The sequence below is a fragment of the Corythoichthys intestinalis genome, chromosome 4, assembly GCF_030265065.1.
Source record: "Corythoichthys intestinalis isolate RoL2023-P3 chromosome 4, ASM3026506v1, whole genome shotgun sequence".
NCBI lineage: Eukaryota > Metazoa > Chordata > Actinopteri > Syngnathiformes > Syngnathidae > Corythoichthys > Corythoichthys intestinalis.
Window position 1 is genome coordinate 7,538,959 of NC_080398.1, and position 20,168 is coordinate 7,559,126.

The 20,168-nt window shown below is 37.3% G+C and overlaps 2 protein-coding genes across 2 annotated transcripts in view; both read right to left on the reverse strand.

Moving 5' to 3' along the window:
• Positions 1-1,697: 1,697 nt before the first annotated feature.
• On the reverse strand, positions 1,698-16,036 carry paqr6 (progestin and adipoQ receptor family member VI). The gene is made up of 8 exons (XM_057834269.1): positions 15,820-16,036; positions 9,429-9,613; positions 9,228-9,355; positions 8,748-8,953; positions 5,532-5,658; positions 5,362-5,458; positions 5,134-5,290; positions 1,698-4,157 (listed from the first exon to the last, which is right to left on the reverse strand). Exons 1-8 carry the CDS (start codon positions 15,833-15,835, stop codon positions 3,913-3,915), a joined length of 1,161 nt encoding a protein of 386 aa, XP_057690252.1. The 5' UTR covers positions 15,836-16,036; the 3' UTR covers positions 1,698-3,912.
• A 1,802-nt stretch (positions 16,037-17,838) lies between these two features.
• Positions 17,839-20,168, reverse strand: part of smg5 (SMG5 nonsense mediated mRNA decay factor) — a 33,690-nt gene continuing 31,360 nt past the window's right edge. The window contains exon 21 of the mRNA XM_057834589.1: positions 17,839-19,837. Within this exon, the coding sequence (XP_057690572.1) occupies positions 19,754-19,837 (84 nt within the window). The 3' untranslated portion in view covers positions 17,839-19,753. The remainder of the gene's footprint in view (positions 19,838-20,168) is intronic.

A 20,168-nucleotide genomic window follows, 5' to 3' on the forward strand; every position in this document is an offset into this window, starting at 1 on the left:
ATCATATACATTTTGGCAATGCATTAAGAAAAAAATGACGAATATATCCATTCAACATACAGTACATAAGTACTGTATTTGTTTATTATGACAAGAAATCCTCAAGATGGCATTTACATTATTAACATTCTTTCTGCGAGTGCGATCCACGGATAGAAAGACTTGTGACTTTGTATATTGTGACTAAATATTGCCATCTAGTGTATTTGTTGAGCTTTCAGTAAATGATACTGAAGGCCATGCCCAAATGCATGGTGGGAAGTGGAACCACTACTGTGTGTAGTGCTACTAATTGATATATCTTCTCTGCGTTGGGAAATAACATAAGGTGTTAAGAAAAAGATCAATTGCTGCCTTGCTTCCCCACATTGCTTCCCATTATATTTCTAATCGAAGGGAGAGGGATGGTAAGGCTTCAGCCAATTAAAATAAGGCTCCAAAGGCTGCCAAAATTCACTCTACTCATTTTACGCTGCCTGTTAGCTCTCTATATAGGCAAAACGGCACCATTACAGATGGAGAGTGACAATGCATGAGTGGGTCGTGCAGCACATGCATTAATTGCGTTAAATATTTTAACGTAATACATTTTTTAAAAAATTAATTACCGCCGTTATTGGGATAAATTTGATAACCCTACCTTAAGTCTAAACTAAAGACTGGATAAGTGTAACATATTATGTCTGTGACGTTAAATACAATTAGAAAACAATTTAATAATAATAAAAAAAAAAATATATATATATATATATATATATATATATATATATATATATATATATATATTTAAAAAAGGCACGGCCGATATTTTTTTGGCAAATCCGATACTTTGAAAATGACGTCTTCGGACCCGATCGACATCTCTAGCAAAAACATATAAAATTACAATAGTTACCGCTACAAAACCAATTACAATTAATTACATTTGTTAGCTAGAAATAAGATAGTTTGAGTTTTTAATCATAAATAACACTATATTAAATGAATACAAATACAAATCAGATAGAGGGGGAAAAAAATAAAAAATTTTTTTTGAATTGCATCTCGTTTAGTGGGCAAGCGCGTCCTCTGGTGGTCAATCTCAAAACTGCCCTCGGCCAAATCAAGTATTTTCATGTATCAAATATACAGTATATAGTTACAAAAATAATAACCAACCCTAAAAAATAAATACAATAATTACATTTATAAGATAAAAATAAGAACTTGTTTTTAATCACATAACACTATAACAAATGAATATAAATGCATTAAATAAAAATAAGACTAACACAAATGACTAAACAAATATTTTCATATTAAATGAAATCAATATGTACTCATATAACATTAAATTGAATAAACTCAAATAGAAGTTGAAATGAATACGAAGCGAAATGAATAAATATTGAACTAAAAAGTGAAAATTTGAAAGGAAATAAATCAAAATTGAACATTACCAAAAAATTTAAATTATTTTAATAAATAAAAAAGATTGACAAGTTTACAACAAATATGATATGTGTTGAAATGAAAATAGTGAAAAAATCAACACAAATTTAAATCAGGAAAATTATAGATCAAGAAACATATTGACAAATCAATCAATTTACTATTTACTGTAGTAGATAAAAATACTTTTAAATATGTATTGAATTTGAACTTGATTTTATTAAATGCCTTTATAAGTGAGTACAATTAAAACAATACAAATGGACTTTTTTATTAAAGAATTTCCATTTATTAGTCGAAAAGTTGGCATAGAAAAAATATCTACATTCAAATAGTTGACCAATACATTCCAAAGCAGCCATTTTTTCCCCTTTTTTTCCCTGCTTCTTTCCAGACCGCTTCTTAACTCTTTCAGTGCCATTGACAGTGACAGACGTCCAATCCATTTAAAGATGATTGGATGTCTATCACCGCCAATGAGTGGATATTCCTGTAGAGGACACAGACAAAACATATGAAGACTAAATCATGGTAGGATGTGGAAATGTTTCTTTTCTGAGATTTTCCACCAAAAACACAACACATTTTTATCGTTATCATTATTATTAATACAGTAAGTGCGTGTTTAGTGCTTCTACATCCACCACAATGTGCGACCCCGCCTCTGGACCCTCGAGTCACGTGCGTTTCCATAGGCGGCCATAGACGTCTCTGGCGGCCAAAAAGGAAATAGTCTCCCGTTTTTTCAAAATAAGACATTTGCTTTTTACTTTGAAACTCTACAAAATGTTACGCTTCATGAAAGCACTTCCCGTTGCCACGCTTTTTCCACTGGCTTTCAAAATGTTTGATTAGTGACTGAAAAAAAGGCAAAAACGAATCATATTGTACCAGATGATTTGACGTACAAGTGTTTTGAGGTATGAGCATGGTCACACTCCTCAGTAGGCCAGGGCGATTTAAAAAAAAAAAATTTTTTTTTTAATTTGAAATTTTTGGGCTTTTTTTATGATATGGAGGGATTTCAGATTGATTTGGGGGCTCATCACCCAGCCCTACTCTTAAATCAAGGTACCACTTTTTGTTCCATGTACACTAAAGTTTTGTCCAAAATCCCAAGTACCAAAAATAAAAAATATTTGTGTCAATTTTTCAGGGTCGTATGTTGTATAAAAGACCAAAAAAAAATGTGGATTTCATGACAAATATAAAAGGACCTCATGTTATTTGGAATGGTTTAACCCCTTTTCAAATCTCATTTTGGCCCAAAACTCTAGAAAACTTTCCCAAAATAAAATGACAGTACAAATACATGCTGGTAAATAAAAAATAGTTAGCCGTTTGTCATTTTTTTTGGTGTCAAGAACATCACAACTGAATTAAATACATTTCTAAAAAGAAGACTAAAATATGAGGCAGTGTTGTGTTTGTGGACAAGTTGCAAAAATGAGCACCGCACAGGAAGCCCGTTTCAGTGAATTCCAAGCCGATACGCGGCGGCGCCCTCCTGTGGCTTTGGGCCGTGACCAAATAGCTGAACTCATTGACTGCCATTGATGACGATAGTCAACCCAGTCCTCAAGGCACACTGTGGGTCCTGGTTTTTGTTCCAGCCGATCCAGCAGAGACAGTTGAACCAATGAGGCTTCTGCTAAAACAAGCCACACCTGACTGCAATCAACTGATTGCACTTGTAAAACACCAGATTGGGGAAAAAGTGTTGTCATCTTGTTTGGTAAGAATGAAATCCTGCACCCACAGTGTGCCTTAGTGGAATAGGTTGGGGACCCCTGATAGACATCTAATCCATTATGACCGGGATTTTCGGCAACGATGAAACGATAATGCTTCACGGTAACGTGAACTCCTTCGCCGCCAATGACAGTGATCGACGTCCAATCCATTTAGAACGGGAGAGTCGGCAGCGATCGAACAAAGTTGCCCTTCCTGACATGGCCGCCGCGTACCTGTGGCTTTCTCGATTCCTCCCAATAATGACAGAAAACAACAACAACAGCTATAACTTGTCCCCTGTACAATCACTGCTAGCCCTCCCAGTATAGCATAGTTAGCATAAAGGTGTGCCCGTGTGGCAGCCATCTTAGCAGGGGCAACTTTAACATCAAACACAATGAGCGGACATTAAAATCCATTTGTTACTTGCTCCATTTTCAACTAATTGTCATCGGTTCCATCGTTAGCGGTCCGGTCCAAATAGATGGGACGTTGGACTAGCAGCCAATCAATTCGTTTATGGAGCAACATTAAAGCCCGTTTAGGAGATGTGTTTTCCGTGTTAAAATGTAGAAACGGTCCATTCGTAAAGCAGATCCGGTTCAACTATCGTCATCAATGGCAGCCGATGAAAATACAGGGTTTAGATCCACCCCGGAACCAAGAAAGTGACCTAATGGTGCGATACGATCAATAACCCAGCCCGAAGGGAATCAACCTTTCGGTGCCATCCGTTGAAAGCTTTTGTCATCCTTGCGCTGAGGAGTTTGTCGCACGGCGGCGGCGGCGAAGAAGGGGCGCGCTAAAGAGGGCCACCACGACGGCGTTGAGGGCCAGGCCCAGGGCCAGGGCGCCGGCCGTGGCGCGCAGGGAAGGGGCGGGCCCCGCCGCCTCCAGTCGCGCCCGCCGCCACGTCATGTCGCTCAGCACCGCCCTCATCTGGAAGTGCGTCGCCGCTACCGCGCACACGTGGAATAGCTGATGGCTATGGCCTGAGCAAAAAAGAAAAACAAATACACGTCCAAGAAAAATGCAAATAAATTGAAATACACTACGGTATATTAATTATTTTTATTATGACAAATAACATGTTTTTTTAATAAAACAAATGAAATATTTAATGGGAATATTTAAATTTATTTAAACGATTATTACATTATTATTATAAAGACTGATTGAAATAATAAACAAAATGAATCAATGTTGATACAAATTTAAATAATAAAAATGGATAATATTTTAAAATCATATACATCTACTATATATTTAATAAGAATTTAAAAGAAATTGGAAGAATAAAATAATTTGAATGAATAATATTGATAATATATTTAGAAAATAATAATACAATTAAAATGAGGTAAAACATGACCATAAATGGGTAAATAAAAATCGAAATAAGAATTCGATCTAGAAATAAAAATACAGTATATTACATTAGTTTTTTTTTTTAATAATAAATACTGAAATAATAATGATTATATAATTATATTAATAATTATAATAATAGTACTTTAAAAATGTAAAAAAATAAGTTATTTAATAAGGAATAACTGTTGAAATAAAACTGAAATAATGCAGTAATAAATAAAAATAGAAATAAATAAAAATTATAGTTTTTTAAAAAAGACCATAAATGTTGATTAATAAAATACATACATACATCAACAATCAATAAAATTGAAATAAAATGAAATTAAAATAAATCCCCAAAAATTACAAATATATTTACATTTGAAGTACATTAATACATTCATATCAGTAAAAATGGAAATAGAAATTTAAAACATTTGAAAATGAACCAAAAAAATGACAATAAATAAAGGTTGAAAAGATACTGAAATAAAAATATATATTCTATCATTTGGGCTCAAACTTTAAGAGCCAACCAACCATTTTAATAGACTAAGAGTGAAAAAAAATGGACTGGTGACATCCAAGCGTCCCAAAAGGTCAAAAAAGACCTACCAAAGTAGTCGAAGCGGCCCGGCGCCAACCTTTCGGGCAGGTGTGACGTGAAGAGGAAGCAGGTGAGCAAGGCCAAGGTCACCTGGTAAAAATGGGCGAGCAGAGCCTCGCCGCCGCCACTGCTGCCATCGCCGCCGCCTCCGCATGCCGCCAGCAGCTAAAAAGGCAAAAAGTCAGCCGGTCGGCCGTTTCGCTTTTACGTTTCTTTGAACGTTGGCGAAGTCTGACCCTGTAGAAGACGGGCAAGCTGTCAAAGACGAAGGGCACCGCGAAGGCCGCCGTGCGCAACGCTTTGCTCTTCTGAGGGAAGTCCGCCTCCACCGACCTGCCGGCGGAAAGCCACGCGCTAAGCGGACCAGCGGACCGCGGACGGTATTGCCACGAAGCGACCGAAAGACCTCGAGTAGCAGGAGACGGCGGTGCAGAAGAAGCTGTTGACCAGGGCGACGGGCACAAAGTGGCGGTGCAGCCAACCGTCCAGCCAGGCGTCGGGCATCACGTAGCGGCCGTAGCAGATGGCGCTGCCTGTCATTGACATCCCGTACACAGGGCGGAACAAATCATATACATTTAGGAATTCTTTTAATGTATGTATTTGAATATATGTCTAGAAATAAATCCTGGCTACTTTGCGCCCTTACTCGATAACAGATTTTTTTTCCAATTAAAAACAAAAGATGTTAAGCTACATGCATGTATAGGCCTACATGTACAAATGATTGTTTTCTTTTATATCATAACATAGACTTGATAATGTACTAACGTGACTAGCGCTGCATCGATTAATCGATTAACTCGAGTATTCGATTAGAAAAAGGATTCAAATTAAATTTGGCCGCTTCGAGTATTCGTTTCATTAAAGTGGCGTTGTAATAGTTCGTTTTGAAAGCGTTTGCATTTAGTTTTATTGATTTGATCACGGCCCTCTAGTCTACCTCATTTCACGTGGCTGAATCCGTCTGCTCCCTGTTAAGACCAACATAAGTTTTTTTTTTTTTTTAATGCATTCGTAATTTAGTTTTATAGGTATATTTAGCCATATTTTGTGAGAATATGTGTCCGAACCATTTGTTAAGAGCATTTTATAGCATTTAAGCTAGTGGACTTTTGCTATGTAAGTTAGCCAACTGTTCTTTTCTTGTAAATAGATCCTCATTTATTTATTTTTCTTATTCCGTTTGAGGCTCAGCTCAGGGCATTCTTTATGTTCTTTATCCGATTACTCGATTATTTGAACTAAAAAGTTAATCGATGAATCGACGACTAAAATAATCGATAGCTGCAGCCCTAGACGTGACACATTCGCCGCTTCGTTTAGTAGCAGTCGGTCACATGCAGCGATCTACCGCCGGATTTAAGTTGAAAAAGTACGACAGCTGCACCACATACAAACCAGATTGTCTCAGGAGTGATTTGTTCCAGAATTCAAGGTCATTATCGTACCATGCATGCATTTTGAAACATTGCGGGGAAAAAAATCAATGGGAGAAATCAGCCGCTACAGCATTGGCATCATAGTTCGACATATTTACGTAAAATAAATGCTAACTGCCCTTTTTTTGGCTTTAAACCAAGAATTGAGACTGTTTTATGTCCATATCTTGGAAGAATTTGGGGATTTAAGCATTTATTCACAAGAATTTTCACCGGAAAAGCTCTGTTTACATCAGGTGGCTGCTAGCTACATTCGCTAACAGACTAGCATTGTACTTCGACATTTTTTAAAATATACAAATAGGGTCTTTTTGTGTGTTGTTGTTGTTTTATTAAAATTATATTTATTTTTATACTATGGGGAAACACATATGTATCTCCTTCCAATGCTGTTAAATCTGAATACATTCAACAAACCCTAACAGAAAAAAACAAAAAAAAACGTTTAAAAATAAATAAATAAAAAAAGGATCACTGTATATTTTTGTATAAAACCTTTTATTTCTTTTAACTAAATAAATAAATATTTTTGACATGTACAGTATATTCAAAATGTTTTTAAGATCAAAATATATTTTCATTCATTTCAATTATATTTTTAATACTATATTTTTAGTAACTTTTTCATATAATTCCAGTATTTTTTTCTTTCTTTCAATACTTGGCATTTGTTTTTGTAATTGCATTCAATGAATTTCATTTTTTTTATCCCCCCCCCCAAAAAATCATTTAAATACCAGATTTTCTTTTCAATACTAGATTTTTTAATATTAACATTTTAATGACAGTAATAATATGTCTATTCAAATACTTGATATTTTCATTTTTGTAATTTCATTCAATTCAATTGATTTTATTTCTTAATGTATCTTTCAAAATCTGTATTTTTTTAAAATTCAGTTAATGACCAGATTTTGTTTGAAATATTAAAAAAAAAAAAAAAACTGCATTTTTCGCACTATAAGGCGCACTGTAAATGGCCTTGTTCATATTCTTTATGTGTTTCCTGCTTTGTGAGATCATGCTTTTATTTTGAAAGGGTAAAGGAAGGCAAATCATTAAATTCAATCATGGCATGACATTCCTTTTAGCGCAGCACCATCTAGTGCAGGGGTGTCCAAACTTTTTGCCAAGGGGGCCAGATTTGGTGTGGTAAAAATGTGGGGGGCCGACCTTGGCTGACGTCCTTTACGCAGAACAATATATTTAAGCAAATTTTAGCAAGCCATTCTGTGTGTCACATTTGTTTTATTATATTTTTTAAATTAATCATTTCAACAATCTCGCAACTAGCGTTCTCTTTCGACTCTCGGGCTCTTGCGAAATACTGCTGCTGTGAAATTAAACTAGCTTCAAAACTTGCTTCAATTTCTCGCTGCATATCTTCCCTGTAATCTTGTCGTAGATGTTAGCGTGTCTTGTTTGGTAATATCGCCTCACATTGAATTGTTTAAAAACAGCGTGTCTGTGTCTTTGCAAATGAGGCAGACACAGTTGTTGCATATTTTATTCAAGAAATAGTTTAATTTCCACCTATCCTTGAAGCGTCAGCCGTCGCAGTCAACTTTGTTTTTTTTGTTGATTGTCGCCATTTTAGAAAATTGGAAGTCAAGGATCACACGGGCTCATGTTGCTTAGAGTACTGCTGCCTTTTAGTGGGTAAATGAGGAGCAGCATTTAGTGTGTAAGCTACTTCATATGCTGGTAGTAGTACAGCTGACCAATTTATTAAGTCTGTGTGCGGGCCAGACAATATTGATCTTATGACAGAGGCTGGGGGCCGGATGAAATTTGACCACGGGCTGCACTTTGGACACATCTGATCTAGTGGATGTATAACGCAACTCTTAACCACCACTACTACTACTACTACTACCACCACTACTGCACCTTATAATGCAGCACACCCTATATATGAAAACAGTTTTAAAATAGGTGCGCCTTATACTCGGATGCACCTAATAGTGCGGAAAATATGGTATATTTTGTCATTCCCTTTACTTTTTTTGTTTTATTATATACAATTACATTGATTTTTCATTTGATGTATATTTTTAAAAAATATGTTGTTTTCACACTGATCAAAATTTGTCCAACGTTCAAGTGTCTCCCAGTCAGTTGCAGACATACCGTACACGTCAATGTTTGGACGGGTAGCCGAGGAGAAGAGAAAGACTCACCGAGGCTGTAGAGGCTGAGGGCGGCGTAATCTAGGAAGTAGCAGACGTGTCGCCACTCGGCCGACATGGCGCTGAAGGTGTGCGCGCAGCAGGAGGCCAAGGGGTAGGCGCAGGCCGGCAGCATGTAGGATAGCAGGGGCCACGTGTAGGCGTCGCTCCAAAAGTTGACGCTGCGGCTCAGCGACGCCAGGCGCCACAAGAAGTACCTGAGAAAACACTGCTTCAATTCCTTTGCACCAAAATCATATCTCTAACTCATTGGCTGCCATTGGCGGAGCTACACGTCCGACGTAAACACATTCATTCAAAAAAAAGAAAAAAAAATCTCCATTAGTGGTCATCAGGAAGTGGCGCAAGACCACTAAAAATGTCATGAGATGACCCAAATTCAACACAAATTGACACCTAAGACAGGACGTGACCCAAAAGAAGTGGCGGTCAATGAGGTAAAGAGTGCTTGTGGGCGTGTCTTATTCATACCAGGTGGGCAGGAAGTGCGTCCAGATGTTGAGGGTCTCGTTGTTCAAGCGGAAGCTACTGAGCAGGCAGTCCAGCGCCGAACTCCGCGGGTGACGGTAGCCCGACAGGATGCCGTCCTCGCGGAAAACCTGCCAAACCACGTGACCAAACGGCGACTCGGTTCATTGCCCGAACGCGGCGCCAGAGCCGAGTGCTTCTCACCTCAGGCACCTGGTGGACGTCAAAGAGCGGCGCCAGCGGGATTCTGAGGCCCAGGAGGGCGGCGGCGCTTTGCCGGCACGCCTCCCCCAGGCGGGCGCGCCGCACCGGCAGCCAGACGCGGCGCTCGGACGGCGAGGCGTCGTCGTCCGGGCCTCTGGGACGCCGGCGTGGTGGCGACGGCGACGCTGCGTGCAAGGGCAAACCAGTCTCGTTAGCTTTTCTTCTTCTTTTATGAACAAACACAACACATATACCTGACAAGGCCATGAATGAGTTCATACGGTCAAATTGCATTTTTTTTTTAAATGATACTCTAACAATGTGTTTAAATTAGGGCTGTCAAACGATTCAAATTTTAATCGAGTTAATTACAGCTTAAAAATGAATCATAATTAATCGCAATTCAAACCATCTGTAAAATATGCCATATTTTGCTGGAAATTATTGTTGGAATGGAAAGATAAGACACAAGATAGATACATACATTCAACATATGGTACATAAGTACTGTATTTGTTTATTGTAACAATAAATCAACAAGATGGCATTAACATTCTGTCATGGATAGAAAGACTTGTAGTTCTTAAAAGATAAATGTTAGAACAAGTTATAGAAATGTTAAATTAAAACTCCTCTTAATGTTTTCGTTTTATTAGAATTTGTAAAATTTTCAATCAAAAAATAAACTAGTAGCTCGCCATTGTTGATGTCAATAATTACACCATGCTCACTTATTGTGCTTAAACCCATAAAATCATTTGGACCCAAGCGCCAGCAGAGGGCGCCAAACACCAAAAAACAGGTAACAAGCAAACATTACCCTGCTGTCATTTTAATCTGAGCGGGGCATGTGCGTGGATTGCATCAAATAGTTTAACGTGACTAATTTAAAAAATTAATTAACGCCCGTTAACGCGATAATTTTGACAGCCCTAACTTTAAATGGAAAATAAATATATGGCGGAAAACACAGACAAGGCTGAAAAAGCCGTTTCTGCTCTTGCTCCCCTCTTTAAAATAAACTGCTATATTTTAAGCCAAAAGAACTGTTGTGTTTGATAGAACAATATATCTATATGCTGCCATAGCAGTTTCATGGCATATGAAGCCCACCGGAGTTAGTCCGGCTTTTGTCATTTCCCCACCCCGGCTTTGGAGAACGTAAACAAAGCAGGAGGCGTGACAGCTAGCCGACATGCTAATCCAAACCGAGCGGCGTTTCCAAGTCTCACGCCTTTCGAAAACGAAAAAGCACACAAAACTACCACGACACATGTCACACAAGGCGGCGAGGTTGATTCTCTTCACCGATCGGCCGGCCCCCGGCGGCGAGAAAGTTACGGCTCGTCATTCTGCTGCGGCCACGTTCGGCCGGCAGTGCTCATCGCCGGGAATGAACGCCGAAAATAGACCATTCTCGGTGGACAAACTGGCCGACATCGGCGCATGGGGGATGTTCACAGCCAAGCTGAGAAAAGCGCATTCTCAGCTGAAGCTGACGTCACATTTTTCGTCAATCCAGGGAGTCACTCATTTTCATGGCGCTGGATTAAAAAGATTGAATAAATATATCAATCGCTTCCACACGCATCCCAGTGGCCCATTTCATTCAGGAGCATAAAATGCCATGTGAAATTTTGAAATAAACATGATTTTTGAAGACCAAAATGAGTTAAGTTTTTCTTTGAGCCAACATGTTTTTTTATAATTTAGTTAACAATAAGTGTATTTAGCAGCTTATCTGTAGGAATATGAGTTTGAAAGATATGTTAAGAGCATTGTCAAAGAAAAAAAAGGTAGCATTTTATTGCATTTAAGCTAGGAGACTTTTGCTGTGCAAGTTAGCTAATTCTTCTTTTGTTGCGCTATTTGTTATTATTATTATTATTAATAAATTAATGAATAATTTTACAATTACATTAAATTAAAAAAAAAAATTAGATACTTCAGTAGGTTTTTGAGCTCATTTGGCAATTTCTTTGTCTTTTTATTCTGCCTTTTGGCAAGTGTTACAGCAGGGTTTTTTGTCCTGTACAACAGCGAACTCTTGTGGTCGCTTTGCAACATGGTTTATTGTTTTCTTGCCAATTCAATATGGCTGCACGACGTCTCAGGCTGACGCCTACATTGTAATATTGTGCTTATATATATAATCCCTGGATAAGATTTGTCCGTTAGTATAGATGGGAAAATAATGTATATAATCTGTTAAAGCAAGAAATGTTCATTTTTTTGTATGGACGATTTTTGTGTGTTTAGTGAACTTGTCTAGCGTGCTAAGCTAACGTTGTTGCTAGTGCTGCAACGATTAATCGATTAACTCGAGTATTCAATTAGAAAAAACACTGCCCTCTAGTCTGCCTCATTTCAGGTGAAGAAATCCAGTTGCTCATTGTTAAAACCAACATAAGCTAAGTATTAGTTTGCGCTAATGTTTTTTTAATGCATTCGTAAAGTAGTTGATGGGTATATTTAGCCGTTTTTTGTGGGAATATGTGTCTGAACCATTTGTTAAGAGCATTGTGTTAAAAAAAGAAACCAAAAAAATTAGCGTTTTAAAGCATTTAAGCTAGCGGCTTTTTGCTATGTAAGTTAGCCAAATGTTCTTTTGTTGTACATAGATCCTCATTTTTTCGTTTTTTTGTACCGTGTGATGCTCAGCTCAGGTATTTAAAATTTTTATGTTCCTTATTCGATTACTCGAATAATCGAACTAACTAGCTCATCGATTAATCGACTACTAAAATAATCGATAGCTGCAGCCCTAGTTGTTGCTAATGCTATGCTTGTGTACTTTTTTTTCTAGTTTTACGACGGTCTAAAGAGGGCAATGGTTTGAGGTCATTATATTTATAAATCAGACAAAAAAGCAAGAAGTCTGATTTTTAAAGCTTCGTGGCAAAAAGTAGACGCTTTGAAGTGAGGACAGCATACTTTTGTTGTCAATATGAGATTGTCTTCCCGCCCTAATAATTGGCGTTTTGTGTCGCAGGCGGGCCGGCGTGTGCGGGCAGGCCTCGTCGGAATGCGAGCTCACGTGACCCGGGGGAGGGAATGGCGTTCTTTTTCGAGCAAAACATTCCTCAAAAGTACACCGTGTTTGATTTGACACTTTTTGTGGAAGCCTTTTCTCTCTCCCCTTCTGTTAAATTCCTGGCCAGCTTTTCTTTGTGCTCTTGTCGCTTATGCCCGCCACCGTACAAAGACCGCTTTGACTTGTGTGTGAGCAGTGGCGTTCCTAGCCTATGTAGTGCCCTGGGCGACAAGACACTTTGGCGCCCGCCCCCAAAATAAAACAAATTAAAAAAAAAGAAAGAAAAAAAACAACAACAACAGTTGACCCATGAAAAACAGCACATGAAATATACTTGTGATTAACCGCTGTTTTCTAAGCCAAGTGGTCAGGGTCCAACGTGTTTTGCAAAGCCATGTTGAGAAGGAAGGAGCAATTGGCTCACTCAACTCAAACCCCGCCCACCGAGTTTGATGAGCCAATGACAGATAAAATGATTTCATGGTCTTCAAGGGGAACAAGAGTTTAGGAATAAAATAAATAAATGTTGAAATAAATAAATAAAAATTGAAATAAGTGAATAAATATTGCAATAAATAAATAAATAAAATAAAATATAAAGATATAAATCAAAATAATTAAATAGCAAAATATCTAAATATAAAACAAACAAATAAATAAAAATTGAAATAGATATAAATTAAAATAAATTGTGAAATATATAAATAAAATCGAAATAAATAAATATTGAAACAAAAATATCAAATTAAAATAGCCAATTTTAAAAAAAATTAAATAGTGAAATATATAAAAATTGAAATAAATTGAGATAAATAAATAGTAAAATATGTAAATAAAAATCGAAATAAATGAATACTGAAATAAATAAATAAATATTGAAATAAATAATAATGAAATAAATTTTAAAAATTTAAATAAATATAAATGGAAATAACCCGACCCCAGAACAAGCGGAAGATGATGGATGGATGGATGGATGGATGGAAACAAATGTTGAAATAATTCAATGAAAATTGAGATTAAGTTAAAAAAATTAAATAGTGAAATATATAAAAATTGAAATAAATATTGAAATATAAGCATTATAATAACACATTTTATCATTTATATAATTGTGTACTTATTATAGTAATTTTATTTTTGCACTCCTGGTCCTCTATAAACCCGACCCAGGAACCACCCTTGTGTGTGAGCGCCACTGATGGCAACATGCGTCCAATCCAAATTCCTCAGGTTTTTTTTTTTAACCTTAATTAAGTGGTAGATGATGGATGGATGGATATTCAATATAAATCATTTAAAAGGAATTAAAATATGGAATTATTTTTGAACATTCCATTTAAAATGATTTAGTTGCAGTATATGTTTTTTTTTTTTTTTTTAATTTATGTCGTTGTCGTCTTCCGCTTATCCGAATACCCTTTATTTTTGGAATGTTATCCCAATTTTTAGCTTCCATATTTGAAAACACATAATATTTTGCTGACTGGCTCTTTTCTTTCTTTCCACTTTTTAATTTTTTTGTGTCAGGTTTTTGTGTTTTTAATTCAAATGAATGATGAAAATGATGAGAATCATTTGAAACCCTTTATAGCCAAATGTATCGCATTTGGTACACTTAAAATTTCATGATTTTTATTTCATTTATTTATCTATTTAATAGGAACAGTGCACATTGATGAACATCTAAAAGATGTAAATATGGCAGATTGTAGAATTTTTTTGATTTTATTTTATTTATTTTTTTACATCTGCAGTCCCTGGGCAGGTAACACAAAGATACAAAAAAAAACAAAGAACAAAAGATTACAATAAAAAAGTACAGTACAATAGATTACTAAGAACTTAAAAGTCAGTGATTGCAGGACTGGTTTACTCAAGTATTCGATTAGAAAAAAAATATTCAAATTAAATTTTGCTGCTTCGAGTATTCGTTTAATTAAAGTGGCATTGAAATGGTTTATTTTGAAAGTGTTTGCATTTAGTTTTATTGATTTGGGTGGATACACTGCCTACTAGTCTGCCTCATTTCACATGGCTGAATCCAGCTGCTCCATGTTAAGACCAACATAAGACCTTTTTTTTTTAAAGCTAATGTTTTTTCTAATGCATTCGTAATTTAGATTATTGGTATATTTAGCCTTTTTTTGTGGGAATATGTGTCTGAACCATTTCTTAAGAGCACTGTAAAAAAGCTAGCGGACTTTTGCTATGTAAGTTAGCAATTGTTCTTTTCTTGTACATAGATCCTTATTCATTTATTTTATATACCGTTTGAGGCTCAGCTCAGGTATTTTAATTTTTCATGTTCCTTATCCGTTTACTCAATTATTCGAACTAACTAGTTCATCGATTAATCGACGACTAAAATAATCGATAGCTGCAGCCTTAGTTTCAACAATTTACATCGAAAATAAAGACATTGATTGACTGAAACTGGTTCAATATTAGATGAAATGCCTTGTTTTTGCATGTATACTTATAAATGCCCTCTACCTAAAAAAAAAATGTTTTATCCAATCACTCGATTAATCGATAAAATTTTCAGTCGAATACTTGGATAAAGGAGTTAGCAGGGGTTAAAGATATTAGAGCGTTATGACACATTTTATGACCCTTTTTTCCAAATTTGAAAAAAAAATATCTGTTCCTATTTTTATGAGGGGGAGGGGTCACCCTATATATTGATTTTAAAACTATATATGGGTCAAGTCATATAACATAAAAACTTAAATATTCTATTTTAGTTTTTGAGACAATATCTACATTTCATTTTTGTTTTTAGTAAAAATACATAAAATGATATATCGTTGTACTCGCATCATTGCCTCCATCATATTTCACTGGTTTTGGAAAAGAAAAAAAAAATGATTTTGCCGGAAGACAAATCAGCCTTTTTCATTGATATTGTTTTGCTTTGTAAAATGTGCCGTAATTGGACAAGGATAGCAGAAAGGCAGAATTGAAAGGAGCAGAAAGCGATCACAATTTGGCCCAAAAATGACTGAGCCAATGATGGTATCAGGTCAACGATATGGCAAGTCATTAAAAAATATAACATTAGATTTTTTTTTTTTAATATTTGAGATTTTTTGTGCCAATCATATATATATTACTTGTGTGTGTGTGTGTGTGTGTGGTTGAGGGGTGGGCACAGCCCCTACAGATCCCCACATGGTGACGCCTCTGCTGTGAACATTTACCTGAGCTGAGCTAGCAGCGAATGAGTTAATGAAAGGTGATTTTGGGCGGGAATGATTGACAAGCTAGTTTGATAAAAGAGCGCAAATAAGAAACCATAGCAGCTGTTGGCAGCCCAATTCGAGTGATAAACTTTTTTTTAGGGGAAAAACTCACCGCGACCGTCGGCCATCGCGAGGCGGACTTTTTTCTTTCGGGTGTCGTCTTCTTGTTTCTTGTTCTCTTCGTCGCGTCGAGTCGTCTCCGCTGGGTTCCGACGTCTCCGCGTCCCCGAGCAGAGTGGTCCTCTCCAGCCAATGGGGAGCGAGCTCCTTGCGCACGTGACCGAGCGGGACAGGCGTGTTCCGCTCGCGGAGATCACAACAACACGAGCCACGTGCGGGCGCGCGCACGCTTACTACAAGACATGCGCGTGTACGCCTTCCAGGAATTCCACAAAAAGTTTTCGCGGGGGAGATGATGTCATAACAAGGAACAACAACTTTTTTTGCTTGACGGAGAAAAATAGACGACGAACTTTTTAAATGATATCTTTTTACTATGCCATATTAACACTGAGAAAACAATCTTCTTACTGTTCAAATGTCAAGTATACAGTGTATCGCAAAAGTGAGTAACCCCTCGCATTTCTGGGACAAAACTGACAAAATGACACAATGAAAAGTAGTCTAATAGAGTTGATTTATTTTCACCTCAAAATATAGCCATTAATATCTAAACCCCTGGCAACAAAAGTGAGTACACCCCAACAGAAACTACACCCCTAAATGTCCCAATTGAGTACTGCTTTTCATTTTCCCTCCAAAATGTCATGTGACTTGTTAGAGGAGTGCTGTCAGCATTGCTGCAGAGACGCTACACAAACAGTTTGCTGAAGACATGTCAACAAAGCACATGGATTACTTGAACCGTGTCCTATGGTCTGATGAGACGGGCGGGCTTTCTTTAGAAGAGGGTTCCTCCTGGGGTGACACCAATTTGATGTAGAGAGCGGCGTATGGTAGCACTCCTGTAACGAGTCACAGGATTGTACAGGATTTTTATTTTTCAAAACATATTAGCAAATTGGAACGTAAGTATAATGTTAAAATAATTTAAAAAATATATATTCTACATAAGATCAAAATACATGCAGTCCTTTAGGTGAGTGTAAACCCACAGCCACAACTTATCATCAGAACAAAAATAATGTATTTTCCATAAAAAGTGTGTATGACTCGTATCATGTTTACATTATACACACTTTCTTAACATGGACAGTTGCCAGAGAGAAAAAAAAACATGTTTTATCAGTGCTAGACACACTAAACAAGCTGGAGTTCGTCGCTGGTGGGAAACGTTCAAGATACTAACGTTTAATTTTGTATTAATGTGAAATCATATTGGAGGTATTGCCTCCTCAGCAGCCACGCCCTCGCATACATGTTTACATGTCGGTTGGCCCTCCTCTAAGCCACGGCCGTCTAACTTATATATAGCCAAAGTATTTCCATACCAGCAATTTCGTTTTCTTAGTTGGGGGGGGGGGGGGGGGGGGGTGGGGGGGGTGGGAGTTCAGGAGTTTCACCTCCTCCAGCCGTCGCGTCGCACCGACACTGAGCAACAATCAGTGGAGAAGGGTTGAGCCTTGCAGCTGAAAGCGACGGATTTCTCCCTGAATTTATGGTGCATAAAAAATAGCTAATACCTTATAACGCAAATTCTTTGCGGTTTTGAAACCGTGACGTTTTCATACCACCGTATACCTTGAAATCGGTTATCGGCACATGCCTAGATTGGACGTCCATCGCCGTCACCGAAATGTGATCATTTCAATGTCAGCCGTTGCGGTTCAAATGGATGGAGGTCTATCGCTGTCAATCGCAGCGAATGAGTTAAAAGCAAACAGTTTTTAGCATAAATTAAGCAAAAAGTTCAACTGTTAAACTAATATTTCAAAGTCACTTGCTGCCATTGATGGTGACAGACATCCAATCCATTTGGAGTGGAAGGGCTGGCAGCAATTTAAATTACAAAACACTTTCAAAGAATGTTAGCTTCCATTTTTAATTTGAAATATTTAAATTCACTTTTAAAATGTCCCCCCCCCCCCCCCCAATTTTAGCATATAAAAAAAAAAAAATGAAATTTGACTTTTAAAAAGATCTCATTCCACACAAAAAGTCATTTTTCAAATGTTCCCTTATTTCAAAACATTGAGTTTTCATTTCGTGAGGCTCTCCAAGTGGCTCGCTCAGAAATGTTGCAATTTCCCATTGCTGGATTTCAACATAAAAGCCGATTTCTCAAACAGGTTCATGTCGTTTTTTTTCCCCTCAAAACTGGTTTGAGTATATATTTAAATGAAAGAAAAAGGTCCATGACTATTACAATGTTGAATTTTTTTATTGTTGTTCAAAGATGTCTGTCCAACCACCCACCCAAACACAGAGGCAGTTTGTCTTTTTTGCGTGTGATTTGGACGCTCACCAAAATGGAGACCGACGCGCAGACAGGATACATTTTGCTTGGCGGGCCGGAGGAGCCACATTCCTCTTTTCAAGTGATGAATAAAAGGCCTTTCCCTTCCACATAATTGCATCCAAAAATTTAAAAAAACAAATGGGGGGGTTGTTACAAAAAAAAAACATTAACTTCGACACAGCAGTAATGTTGTCAGGTTTTTTGTTTACCGCAAGACAAGGGACAAACAACAAAAACGGTGTTGGGCAATGGCGGGAAATTTCACAATGAACCTAAAATGCGAGTTTTTTTGTTTAATTTTGTTGGTTTTTATTGTTGGTACCAAACTCAAATTTAATGATCAGATGGAAGGAGGGTTAAGGAAAATAAGAAAAGAAAAAAAAAAAGTTTTAGATTTCTTTGGGAAGAAACGTTTTTATCAGACGGGGTGAATATCAGCTAAAATGACTTGGTATAGAAAGTCAGATTTTTTTTTTTTTTTCCCAAAAATATGGATAAATCATGTTTTTTGTAAAGATTTTAAACAAACGTTTTTTGTTTTTTTCAAACCATGAAATCCAATTGAGGGGGGAAAAGTGGTATTTCTGAAGTCCATCCAATTCTCAGAAAAAAATGTTGGCGGGGAAAAAAAAAAAAAAAAAAAAAAAAAAAAAAAAATCACAATTTTAATTTTTTACAGAATTACTTTTCAAAAAGTTTTTGGCGAAAAAAAAAAAAAACACTTCGGGGAAAAAAATGGATGGTTTTAGATTTTGAGGACAATTTTAGAAAAATCAATTTTTCAAAAAAAATCACATTTTACAGAAATTATTACTTTTTTTTTTTTTTTTTAAATACGAATTAGAAAAAAAATGACTTTCTAACGCAGTCATGTCCAAGGTACTCCCATGACAACCATGTTTATAATGATTTCACACACCGTCTTTTTTTTTTTTTTTTGCAAAAATGCCATCTTTCCGCCACAGCAAAACACATTTGATCCGTGCCCCCAAAATACTCAACAGGATGTTCCCGCGCATTTATTTTCTTTATTGTGAAATTGCCCAACTCTCCCAGGAACATTACGGGATTCATTCACCGCCATTGACGTCCGATCCATTCGAACCAGTAGGCGCTGGCAGCGAATCAACATCGCTCCGCTCCAAATTGATTGGACGACAAACGCCATGAAAGAGTTTATTTAAAAAAAAGGACAAATATATTTTCAAATGCCCATCTCAGCCCGACACTTACTTTTGATGCTGATTGTGCTTGAATTTTTTTAGCTTTGCTTTCCTCTCCAAAATGGCCGCCACCCTCCCGTGCGGGACCCCAGCGCCACCCATATGACATCACTTCTTGTGTGTGTATTTTTTTTTCTGTTTTTGCTTCACGTGCGTGCGTCTCGTCTCCCGAACGGGAGCTCCCGCCCCACGTCACCCCCCTTCGAGGGAAGAATTGACCGACCGGCGTCGCCTTTCCGCTCCCCGAATAAGCTCTTTTCCGCCCGTCCGGCTTCATTCGGAGGTTATTTTCAGGGGGCGGGGGGGGGGACTTTGTAGGAGACGCAGATACACACGTGGCAAAAAGAGGGGAGAGAGAGAAAATGAGAGAAAGAGAGATAGCCGGCCGGCGTCCCCGTCCGTCCTCAGCCCATTTCCTTCCATTGACGGTAGAAGTCCGCCACGTTTTTCAGTTCCATGCCCGCCGAGCTCACCGCCTGCATGGCTGACTGTGGGGCGGGTGGAAAAATTGGTTAAAAAATTTTACAAGGAAAATTTTCCGACTAGAAGTCACACGAGCCACAAAATGTACAATGAAGGCGGGGAAAAAAACAATTGTTGTTGGACCCTGTCTAACATAAAAAGACAGAGCGCCACCATCAAAATGAATAAAAAGCATGTATTTCAAGTTCTCTGCCCGATTTATTTGGCACAGATAGAACACAGAAATACTTTTCATTTTATGCTAAAATGTATTTGACTTGTGGCAAAATTTATTTGACTTGTGGCATTTTTTTTCGTCATGTGGCAAAATGGATTTTGCCATGTCGCATTTTGTGC